The sequence below is a fragment of the Megalobrama amblycephala genome, linkage group LG4 (genome assembly GCF_018812025.1).
Source record: "Megalobrama amblycephala isolate DHTTF-2021 linkage group LG4, ASM1881202v1, whole genome shotgun sequence".
In the NCBI taxonomy this organism is placed as follows: Eukaryota; Metazoa; Chordata; class Actinopteri; order Cypriniformes; family Xenocyprididae; genus Megalobrama; species Megalobrama amblycephala.
The window spans coordinates 51,834,107-51,846,159 of NC_063047.1; the positions used below are offsets into that span (position 1 = coordinate 51,834,107).

Here is a 12,053-nt window from a genome sequence, read left to right on the forward strand (position 1 = left end):
TGTGAAACACGGAAGTTTGTGGCCTTTAGCTAGAGGTTAAAAAAAAGCATAAAACATAGAACATAGAAAAATGGGAGACAAAATGAAAAAAGCCCCAGATAAGTTACCTTAAAAGAGCTTTTTTTTTTTTTTTTTCATCAAAATTGAGTGTATAGGTTTAGAGGGATATTTGCAAATTCATAGACTTCGATTCTCTATTGTTAGATTTTAAAAATCACAAGCAGTAAAAGTTTGAAAAGAATTGGCATGTGAAGTTTAAATATTCACCTCAAATCACAATCTAGTTACTTGGTGTAATAACCTTATCATTTGAGAACTATGTGCCAAGTCGTTGGGGAAATCATGGTGTAGGACAATTGTGCGTATAGACGTGGCAGAAAAAAAAAGCATTACCATTCTCCCTGAAAACCTTACATTAAAGACCTTCAAACTTATTTCTATTCAAGAAACTCAAAATGGTGAAGTTATCAGTACTGTCTGCTTAAACACATAACTGACTAATTTTAAGGCAATCAGGCCTAGTTAAAACAAGGAGTGAAACGAGTTCAAAATAAATGAATGAAAATTTGACAAAAAACAAAAAAACAAAAACAAAAAACAATTACTGATGTCACATTGATGTTTATTTATGCAAAACATCAAATGCATTTGCCAAGTGAGAAGAGAGCAGAAGACAAAAGCAATACTGACGTCACTGATAATAAAGCCGGAAATACTGTTGCTAGCTGTGAATGTCAAGCTGGTCGGCTCCCCTGACTTTGTTGCAAGATGGTGTTTCAGAGAATGTGGCACAAACTATAACGTTGGGTACTAGTCGAACTGAGTTGATCCATCTATGTAAACACTATTAAGGATTTTCTGATACAGAAAAAAAAAATACTGTTGACAAGGAATGAGAGGGAGTTATGTCTTTTTTTCCCCATCATTCCAGAGGATCAAATCAATATGCTTTCGATTATGGGAAAAATATCACAAAATAAACCTCTATATTTGATTGGGAACCTGCAGTATTGTGTTGTTGTGACATTGACCAATCAGTTGCAGTTATTTCAAACGTCATGGTTTATTCATTAATGTTTGCTCAAGTTCAGATATATATCACCATTAATGTAGACAGAAGCAGCACTAATGTCCTCCAGGCTCTGCCCAAGAGAAAATCAGCTCCAAGTGAAAAAGACTAATAAAATACTCTCTCTTTAATTTTACCAGCGGCTGATAAAGAAATATGTAATAAAGTACTTTTTCCTCACTTCTTCTGTAAAACTGAAGCCACCTTTCTTGGCATTTTGACACTTAAAATATCATCTTAGTTACATACAAAAAGACTTTAAGCAATAAAAACAAGTTTATATTATGGGTAGCAACATGTAAAATAAAATCACAACTCTGCAGAGAAGACGGAAAATACAGAATTTGCATAGCAGATTAGAATACAACTGAGAAGGAACTGCGTTTTTTGGTACAATATGGTGTCGTCACGTAGCTTTTGATGCTATCTGTATGTACAGCATGAAGTCCGTTTCAGTTCCTTTCTTGCCAGTCCATAAAAGCAGAAATGGATTTAGAGTCTGTCACTATAATGCTTGCCAAGGAAATGCCAAGCATCTCATTCGCTTCTCGTCGCGCTGTTACTCTCAGGCGAGACGTGTCATATCAAAGTTTATGTAGGAGTCTCTTACAGGAAAACTAGTAGATACTCGAAAGTGCCATCTTGCTACATTTGATCAGCTGATTCCATGGTCTGTTCGTGAAAGTTTAACACCAACATGTTGAACATCCCGATAGCTTTCAGATACTGTGAGTTTTGGTCACATCACATTCTCTCGTACACACGCAAACACACACATACACGCAAAAGGGGACCTGAACTGAGCAGGTAAGGGGGTAGAAGAGGTAAAAAAAAAGATCACTCTAGAGGTTCAATCAATGTTCCACATTCCAGCAGCGGGTAAAGCTTTGAAATGAACAAGCACCATTTGGAAAAGGCCTCCAAAGTCCTCCATTTTGGGAGAGTGAGTTTAACTTTAGCAGTTTCTGCTCAATAAAGAAAACTACATTCAGACTGGCAAAAAAAGTCTCAGTGGCTGAAATGTTCGTTTTGGGTTTTGCTTTCTTGTCTTTCTGACATGGTCGTTTCAAGGCAAAAAGCAGCCCTCGGTAGCAGCCTTACTGGAGGCATCTCCATTTGAAGGGGAGGCCCTTCCTCAACTCCCGTGTTTGTAACGAGTCCCAAGAGTGTGTTCATGAGTCCTCACCGCCTCTGGTGTGCGTAGACTGGGTATGCTAACGTGACATTCAAAGAGTCATTGTGCTGAACCAGGGATGTGTGCTGGTAGTGCAAGACCAGTTCTTTGAGAGAGCTGTAAAGGTTGTAGGGTTCAGCAAAGCCATATCCTGTGGGTGTCTTGTTGATGACGCAGTGCTTGACCTCACCATCCACACTGCGAGAAGACAAAGAGATGGTTTTAATCATCATTGCCTTTTATAATTTCCCATTTCAACACACACTCTCAGAGTCTAGTCTTAGTAGTCAATGAATTGCAAAGACTGTCAAAAGATGTCCGCGACCAACACAGGAACAATAATTAAGTAAAAAAAAAAAAAAAAAAAAAAAAAAAAAAAAAGGCCATCAACATCAAACGAGCACAAAAAAAAAGAAAGTGATACATACACAACACTGCAGGCGTAACATCCAGCTTTGCTGCTGTCCCTGACCAGGAATGTTCCATCTCTCTTGCCCCGCAGAAGGGCCTCGGCCTGGTTGCGGTTAATGTTACCCAGCTTCCAGGAGCGTTCGTCATGGTGTGGCAAATCCTCATCGTCTTCCACCATTGAGTACTGACTGTAGCAAAGAAGTGAAGTTTTCAATTTTGAAAGCAGGAAGACTTTAAAAATCAGGCAGCTATAATGTGATAAGAAATACTCACTCGTCCTGGTTTTCATTTTTGATTCCCAACCATTCGTTGAGTTTCTTCTGTCTGACCCCTTTCTGTGTCAACCACCTGTGCAGCAACAGAAATCATTGTTTACTCCATGTAGTCATTTCTAAATGCAAGATTGTGTCCTGTGTGTTAAATTTGAAGCGCAGAACCTATGGATGAGCTACTTACATGAGGTACTGATCCCTGGTCTTTCTGAGCTGGATGAGGTCAGGCTTAATGCTGTTCATCCGCTTGTCGATCTCTCTGTAGTCCGCCGCCTGCTTCTTCAGATCTTCCTCGAGACGTCGTTTGCTGTCCACAATTTCACTGATGCGCGATTTTAACTTCTCATAGTTGACCATGATCCTGCAATGAATCATTGCAGAGATGTTGAATTATCTTCTGAAATGTTCTCAAAGACTATTTGGGAGGTTTTTAGCTTCAGGACTCACCTTTGGATTTCCTTCTCATTGCCTTCTCTTCTGAACTTCTCAATATATTCTTTGCTGTATCGTTCTTGCGTCTGGCACTGCTCTTCAAATATTTTTATGGTCTCATTAAAAGCTTCAATAGCAGTCCTTTTCATTTGTATTTCCTAGTGAGCAGACAAAAACATCAGAATGTAAGCACTTTAATCGAGCTCTGTGATTGCTTTACTGAAATACATATAGTCAGTCATCATTTACTATAAATATATTTAGGGAGAGCAAACCTGTGATGTTCTAGTGTATTCCTCGTAGAGTCGATCATACTCTCTGTTCTTTTCTTGGAACTGCTGGTGGTATTCGTGCAACTTTTTCCCAACAGCTTCAATGTTGTCCTCCTTTACCACTTGATCCTATAAATACAAAAAAACAATAAAATTATTCCATTATAAACGAGATGATCAAATTAAAGTTCTGCAGGAGGACACTCCATATCCCATTACCTGTTGGTGCTTAGACACAGGATACAGTAGTTTCACATCTAGTTTGGGGTTGTATTGGGCGAGAGACTCGTGCCGATAGTGGTTGATCAACTCAACCACAGAGTTGAAAGTCAGGGGGTCTGAGAAGCCATACTTCCCATCACGGTGGAAGATTTTGATTAGCTTGTTGTTACCTCCCTTCCTGTATGGCCAAAAAAAGAAGAATTTAGAGCAATCCTTAAAGTTGGAAGTCAGAGTCAACGCAAGCACCCTATATTAAAAAAAAAAAAAAAAAAAAAAAAAATAATAATTCAGACGCACACTTGGGTTTACAAAGGAGAACATACCTCAGCGTGAGCGTGTAATCCCCATGCATTTTAGTGGAGGCATCTCGGACCAAAAACGTACCATCAGCAGTGTCCCTAAGCTTTTCGTTGACCTCCTCCCTGCAACAGAAAGAGTTTCAAACTTTTACATGAAGCAAAATTAATAAGAACAATAATAAAAAAAGCATTATCTTGCCAAATACTAGGTGAGTACTTGCCTGGAGATGTCCCCCCAGTACCATTCAGCGTCTTGCAGAGCCATGTTGTTGTTCATACCGTTGTTAGTGACAGACGTTGGTTTGGGTGGCTTGGGAGGTAGTGCTGTGAAGAGAAAAGAGAGACTGGTTGAGAACAAAACTGCTTATGAACTAGCAGCACTCAAGGTCATTTACATACATGTGCAGGCATGCCCAAACCTATGCGTCCTGACATATTGGTGGTTTCAATATGAAATAACTGTACAACCTAAGAATGCAAATCTATGCAGAGAAAGGAAAACCCCCAAAACATCCTTTTATCTGTCAAGTTAGCGATGGAGGTTTCCTTTCAATGCGACAGTCACGTTTTAAAATCATGCAACGGCTACTGCAGTTTTCCAGATCTCTTGCCTCCTTGCCTCCTCCCCTCCCAGTCTTTTCCATTTCATTAAATGCAGCTGAGCACATGCCTCTTGAGCACTCAGCAGGGAGTCGGATTCTTGACTCAGGGAGAACGCATTTCATTGCCCCTTCCAAAAAAAACCTAATTTCAATCACCGTTTCCTGATCTGGCCAGCATTATACTGCATAAGCTATTTGTGAGATGCACCAATCACACAGATGAGCCATGGAGATACAAAATGGGCTTTAATTTTGGATTTAATTAGTTATTTGATGCATCCTTTGACTTTTACAACAAGTGCTTAAGAACAGAATTAGCACTGTTTCTAGAAGCAATGACATTGGACCGCAGACATATACCCACTAATGGGATTTTCAAAGCAATGCAATATGCACATTCATGCAAGAATCCCTAACCATTAAGAACATGTTGCTTCGCTGGATAGAGGCAGAGGTTGCATCTGATTGGCTGCTGGGCCGTGTGACGGGAAGCAGCGGGGGCAGTGCAGTCTCCGTGGAGCATGAGGCAGAGCTGAAGCGGTGGGCTATTTTTATCTTCCAACCAACCCCCCCTCCCCACCACCACCACCTCCTCATGCACACTCACTGTCTCTTCTTTTGTTCACTTCAGTCACTATCGTCGCTAAGCATTTTCTGCCTAGTGAAATCACAGAATATAAAACTCACACAGATATGAAACCAGACACAAGAAGCTAACCAACAAATCATCCCATGCTTTGTAGTGCCTAAAGCATATGCGTCCTCTAGCACATACACAATATTCCACAACGACTAACGTATCTGTCACCATAAGAATACATCAATGGCAAAATGTTAAACCTATTTTTAAACCAACAAATGCATCCAAGACCTCGGACAGAGCGGTCACCCATCAAATAAAGAATGACACGTTTATAAACGCACCAACTTCAACAGTTACCTGGCGGGTCTATTTCTATATAAAACAGCAGGTCTGATCCAGAGTCAAGTCTTGGACTCTCTAAATCCGCCATGCCTAGTGGTGTATTGCATATCTGGAAGGATACGCATGCAGTTTCTTTGCAAACCTCCTCTGAACGGATACTATGAATCCAGGTTCTTCTCGCTCATCGGTTTGAGAACAATTTTTGAAAAGCCTTGGAGAGTGGGGTCAGTGAAAGCCATTACATCACTTACCCCAGCCAATGGTGCTGCAGGACTGTTGCTGGCCACTCCTGCCTCATCACCTGCCTCTATTTCTTCCAAGTACTGAGTGCAATGATGTCATTGCAACAGTGCTTTGTCCGTTCAAAAGTCGACAATGAAAAGTGCATTAAAAACAAGATGTATCTACTCCAACGTATGTGATCCAACAATATCCTTTATCCGTGTGGAGCGTTCTCCAAGCCGTTTTAATGCTGCCAAATGGAGGGAGGTAAATCACAGACAAGGTGCACTGCAGCACAGCATCTTTCGAATGAGGAAAGGAACTGAAGCTTTACTCTTTCTCTGTCACCCCCTCCCTTCCTGTATCTGTGATGCAGCTTTGCTAAGCCCCGCCTCACTCTGAGCATTAGCAATCAGCACGGCCTGTCTCCTGGTAGGCAGACAAAATCGCTGCTGCAGCGGCACGTAGGCAGTCCCTACGTCAAAGACAAGGCCAGGTCAGGAGGCAGACACGGCTTGCAAATACTTCTTATAATCCCACATGCGACTCACAGAAGACTGTAGGGGGGTAGAGATCAGCTATTTGTGCTTGAGAGGGTACCTGAAATAGCCGCAATTCTCAGTAGGGTTAAAACGGTCACAGGAACGTGGGCTATTGTCATGCTTGGCACTCTAATGACAGGTCAAAAGGCTCTTCAGCTGGGGTGCTTAACAGTTATGTAGCAAGTCAAGTGTAACTGACCACCACTGGGACATCAATAGATAAGGAAGTGTGTAAAATAAAAAATAAAAAAAAATTTAAAACTTCAGTTTTAAATTTAAGTGGACTCTTTGCCTTTGAAAGATATTCTATACCCTAACTTTTATTGGAGCCGATGAATAATGCAACACACACCTCGCATGCTCAGACATGCCGGTGTCAGTCAAACAGGTTAACCCACTTTTTGTAGCAGGTCGCACTTGGAGTGCTAGTCTTGATACACACGAGTATCAAGTACACACTCGTACAGGAGAGTAGCACTGATATACAAGCCTGTCAGAGCTTTAGTGGAAGAGCTAGAACAAGACAAAAAAAATAGGACCTCTGAAAAGAACCACTATCATGTGCTATGAAAAACCAGGTAACTCCCCAAAGTGATGACATGCTGCTTTACTTTGATACATTTTCTGTCCACCTAACTGCTTTTGACAAAAGTAACCCAATCATTACACCAAACTTCCTGAGACACCAAAACCACACACTTACATTGCAAGTTGTGCATGTTCAGCAAAAGTCAAGCAGCCTTTTGTTCAGCAAGTCTGTACGGTAAGCATTTCTTCTGATTCCGGTAAATCCAAAAGACAGTCCTCCAGTAGTCTTGAAAAATGTTCACACTTGACTGGTGTAGGAGTCTAAAAATCACAGCGGCAGTCTGAAAAAATCCAGCAAAATCCAAGTTGAGAAAGAAAAGTTGGTGCGACAGGTTGAGTCCGAAGAACTAAAGCAGGTCTGAGAGGGGTGGAGAATGACGCCTGCTCCGGGACGGCTGAGTAAATGATTGCTGGGGTCGTGCTGCTGCTAGCCGACACTCTCTCTCTCTCTGCTCATTCACTCTCTCTGGCTCCAAGGGTTCAGTCTCATGATTAACTCGCTCAGGTTCAAATATTTGCTGAGCTGTGCACCCTTATGTTTTGGGAGGGGAATGTGGCACAGGCAGGAGGGGGCTGGGGGGTGGAGTAAAGTCTTCGGAAGTGATCGTTGCGAGTGTGTGTTAGAATGCATGCAAGACAGAACAGCCACCACTGCAAGCTAACAAGAGAGCTCTGTGGAGCAGACCACACTTCAAGCCAACCCAATCCAAGTGGGCCTTTTGCTACCTGCTTAAATTAGCCATCTAGTAACTAGGAACATATGCACACACAAATCCACAGGCTCAAATTAACACACATCATGTATGGGCAGGTTGGTAAGGCAAAAAGTAGAAGTAAAAGGTGGCACTTGTGTGACCCATGTTTGTGTAAAAGCTTGTACAGGAGGTACAGGAAGAAACTGGGCTGCCCGAGCAGTAAGGAGGCAAGTGTGCTTTTGAGTCTGGACTCGTCTCGCCCAACCCAGCCTCCTGCAGGTGCAAATTACTGACAGCTGAGCTTGCTCCATGCCAGGGCAAGGTATAAATAGGCCCTAACAGGTAATAAAACATTTAAACGGTCACACAGCCAGACTTGGGAGAGAGAAAGACGGATAAAGACAGGGAGAGAGACTTTACTAGTGCTATAAAAGCCCAACTAGACAACTGGTCTATGTTCAGGGCAGCATTCACACACAAATACACACAGCAGAAGTGTCTGTCCCATCTCTAAATGAACCTGACCAACAAAAGCAAGGGAGTGGAATACAGATTTTTCGACAGAGCACTCCCTGTCATTAAACATTCATATCAGAGCATATTGCTGCTAAGACTGCATACTGCTGAAGTGAAAAGGCTACTTCATATTAGAGATTATGAATATCAATGCGGTCTTCCCTTTTCTGCATAGAACGCATCAGATCCCTTTTCAATACATTTTAGCCATTCTTTGGAGTAGTGTGTGCTTTTTGATCTGTTGTAAAAGTGTGAACGTCCGTTGGAGCTGTGGCCTAATGGCTAGCACTTATTAAGCCAAGGTGTCACATGTGGCAAACCCAGGCGCAAGCCCATTACACAAATTTCAACTCCAATTACCTTTCCCTATCTTCTCCACATTGATGCCTGCCCATTCATCTACTCCACTGCATCATTAATTGTACATGTGTGACCATGGTGCTTATTTGGACAACATTGGTTTGAATCCAATTTGCTGGATCACTATCATATTGCTTACACTGTATGCAAAGCCTTAGAACAATGTTCAATACAATATTCAAATATGACATTGTTTAATGTTTTACTTTTTTTTCTCTACAGCAACAATTAAGATTTTTAAGATAACTAAATTTAAATAATTTGGTTGGGTTGGTTAAGAACTCTTTGAAAAGCACTGCTTTAGAGTGTTTTTTTTTTGTTATAGTGTATTTACCTGGAGCTGCCTGACTGTCACTCCATTCGCTGGTCACCAAGACTTCAACTATCCTGATGTGTGCCTCTGGGCTGGGCTCACAGCTGGAAGGGAAATAGAAAGATCAGTTTTTGCTAGCAGGCTAGCTGGCAACAACGTGATTCATTAGCATATGTGTCAGGATGTACCTGGTGGGCTGATGTCTGAAGAATGTTGGACTGAAGATCTCAGCGAGGGCACGAGCACTGAGCAGGTTAGCCGCTGAGGCCTGGCAAACACGGGAGAAGTGGCGCAGCAAGCTCTGCAGGGTCAGCCAGTACTGTGGAGGAAGTGCAGAGGAGCTGGCCACCAGCCGCAGGTGATGTGCACATTCGTCTGTACCCTGCACTTCTGAAGAGACAGACAGAGGAGTGTAAAACAAGGGCTTTCTAATACCCACCTACATGCACGTAAAGTGGTGTCATGTGATCCATATTTAAAGTGAGCTAAACATACCAATAATCAGTGAGGACATATGCAAAAAAAGAAAAAGAAAAAAAAAGTGGAAAATTGCACTCAGTGCGCACTTAACCGCACAAGATCTTAAGCGAGACAATGACAGAGTGTGTAAGGTACACTGAGAGGTGATTGGTTGACAGCACTGATGTCGCAGATAAGTTTTCAGGTTTGCTTTAGGCCTATTAACCACAGATATCCTGTTTCCAGCCACGTGACTACACTACCCAAAAGAGAAGTGCGAAAAAAAAAAAAAAAAAAACACACACCACTGTTCTCTCTCAAATTGGGTACATGCTAGTTTACACTGCCAAAAATTTGTTCTGCACATGTACAGAATGTTCAGTCACACAGCAAGGGCAGATAAAATCAATGGCCAATACAACACCTGGAATACTTTTCGCAGTTGAATTGGCTGGGGTTAGTAGACAAAAATCAGATAAGTGTTGGAACATGTGTACTCATAAAAGTATGGGCTGTGAAGATACAACCACACAATCGTGATAGATCAGTCTGCACTGCTGCTTTTAGAAGGTCATGGGACTGTGACTCCTTTTTACTTTACTACAATTGTAACAGGCTCATCATCTGGCTAACACACATCTTGAGAACAATAGCACCACCCTGTGGCTCTTATAATGAAATTAGATCAATGAAAAATGGTCTGATTATTCCAAGCATCATTTGGTTTTAAGGCCCTTAAGTTTGTTTTAAAGGACCATAGGAGTTGTGTGCTACACCAGAAACCGTAGATTGAGCCTGATCACTCAAAAAAAACAAAACAAAAAAACAATGAACTGGAGATATCGTAACTCTGAACATAACATAAAAGGAAGTCACATTTTAACTGAAATATTCAACAGTCCTTATTCTAAAATGTGCATTATCTGAACCAGCCTGATTAACATGCTTTAAATACACATTTTAGTTTGATTTGAGCTAAAGCAGCAAACTTCATGATATTGTTATAGTGAGATTTTATGTTACCAAAATCTAATCCTGCAACACAGAAGCTGTACTTGCATAGCTAGAACATAGCCTAGGGACGTTACTAGCATCAGGGGTTTTCAAAGTGGGGGTCCGTGACCTATAGGGTACGGAAAATAATTTGCTGTTTTTCCAGACTACATATTCCAAAGTGACTTATAGAATGTATTTCACGTAAATTAAACAAAATGTAGCCACTTAAAAAGGCGGCATTCAAGATTTCTATTGATACATTTCTCATGTCTGACAAGTAGGCAGTATTCGCAGAGTTTTGGTTTATTTTTTGACGTGCTTCAGGAAGAAGTTCATAGAGACAAAGACGGCAAGCACAGCGTGTTTGTTTTCTTTATTTTACAAAAGTACAATGTTTTTCTGTTATTTTGAATGAACACAAATAGAAATGGAATGTTTAGAATTGTTTCCGCTGATATAATCCAAGTGATCACGGTAGCGCCTCATGTGCGCACACACACACAACATATCAGTTCTAGCATTGTTAACTAAGTTATATGGTTCAGTTTAATTTGTCTGCTGGGTAGGCTGTGCTGGTCAGCATGAGAATCGCTCTGCTGCGGTGTTATTCCAAACATTTTTCGTGTATATGAATGCTGTTTTAATGGATATTGGGACACAAGAGAAGTACAAAGCCTTCTTTACATAATAAATAATAGTTTAGTTAACAGTAATAGTAATAATAGTTTACTAACGAATTATTCATGGAAACTCTTCATGATGAATGAGAGGTACGTGAGCCTATCGCAGGATTTAGTTTAATTTTACGCTTTAAATAAGTTTGTTATAGATTTGCATTTGAAATAAATGTTTGTAATAAATGGCACTATAATTTATTTATTTTCTACATATATTTTTAATATTTGTTCTGTTCTGAATAGGCTACCATTAAAGTTATAGGATTTGGAATGAGGGGAAGTAAAGCATGTTAACGTTTCATTTTATTTACCAGTATTTTACGGGTATTTCTGAGTGTAATCATGAAATGCGACTTACACACCAATGCAACTTATCTGTTTTTTTCTCTTTCAACAACATAAGTTTGACCTGGTGTGACTTATTTTCCAGAAAATATGGCAAATAATAAAATTGTGCTGTATTATTAAAAAGTGCATATATAAATTCCGTTTGCACCAATAAAACAAGCATATTATGTTCATTACTCTCAACCACATTAACTTTAGCCACTGTTATAATTATGAGGGGGTCCTTGGAAATGTTCATCCCTGTAAGTGATCCCTGCTTCCAAAAAGTTTGAAAAGCCCTATCTAAGATGAACGCTGATTGAACAGATTTATTTAAGAAAAAAAAAAAAAAAAAAAAAAAAATTAAGCAACAGCATTTCATGGCAATATAAACATTAGCTTAGGAGCAAACTGAGAAATGGAAACTCATCCCTGTGTAAATCCAATGATTCACATGGCAGTATTAATATGGATTAATACTATATCATAGAAATCCCATGAGAGTTTTAGGGCTGTTGACCTAATGCAGTAATCCTATGGACACTCACCTTGAGCGATGCGCATCATCTCAGTGTAGACCATAGAAGGGATGACAGGCTGAGGTAGATCTTGAAGATACCTCCTCAGACCATCACACAACATCTGAAGGTCCATCTGCTCAAGATCCACTGAGGCAGGGT

At 40.6% G+C, this 12,053-nt stretch overlaps 1 protein-coding gene across 4 annotated transcripts in view; it reads right to left on the reverse strand.

The window, feature by feature from the left end:
* Window positions 1-605: 605 nt before the first annotated feature.
* pik3r1 (phosphoinositide-3-kinase, regulatory subunit 1 (alpha)) overlaps window positions 606-12,053 on the reverse strand; it is a 28,384-nt gene continuing 16,936 nt past the window's right edge. The window contains exons 5-16 of one of the 4 annotated variants that reach the window (XM_048189910.1): window positions 11,922-12,053; window positions 9,103-9,301; window positions 8,936-9,018; window positions 4,373-4,475; window positions 4,176-4,274; window positions 3,850-4,030; window positions 3,634-3,759; window positions 3,374-3,516; window positions 3,111-3,287; window positions 2,928-3,002; window positions 2,672-2,842; window positions 606-2,441 (exon numbers count right to left, since the gene is read on the reverse strand). In XM_048189910.1, coding sequence (XP_048045867.1) covers window positions 2,252-2,441; window positions 2,672-2,842; window positions 2,928-3,002; window positions 3,111-3,287; window positions 3,374-3,516; window positions 3,634-3,759; window positions 3,850-4,030; window positions 4,176-4,274; window positions 4,373-4,475; window positions 8,936-9,018; window positions 9,103-9,301; window positions 11,922-12,053 — 1,679 coding nt within the window. In that variant the 3' untranslated portion in view covers window positions 606-2,251. Of the gene's footprint in view, window positions 2,442-2,671; window positions 2,843-2,927; window positions 3,003-3,110; window positions 3,288-3,373; window positions 3,517-3,633; window positions 3,760-3,849; window positions 4,031-4,175; window positions 4,275-4,372; window positions 4,476-5,929; window positions 7,072-7,145; window positions 7,521-8,935; window positions 9,019-9,102; window positions 9,305-11,921 lie in introns of those variants that run through there. The other 3 variants (XM_048189909.1, XM_048189911.1, XM_048189912.1) reach the window with 3 other exon arrangements.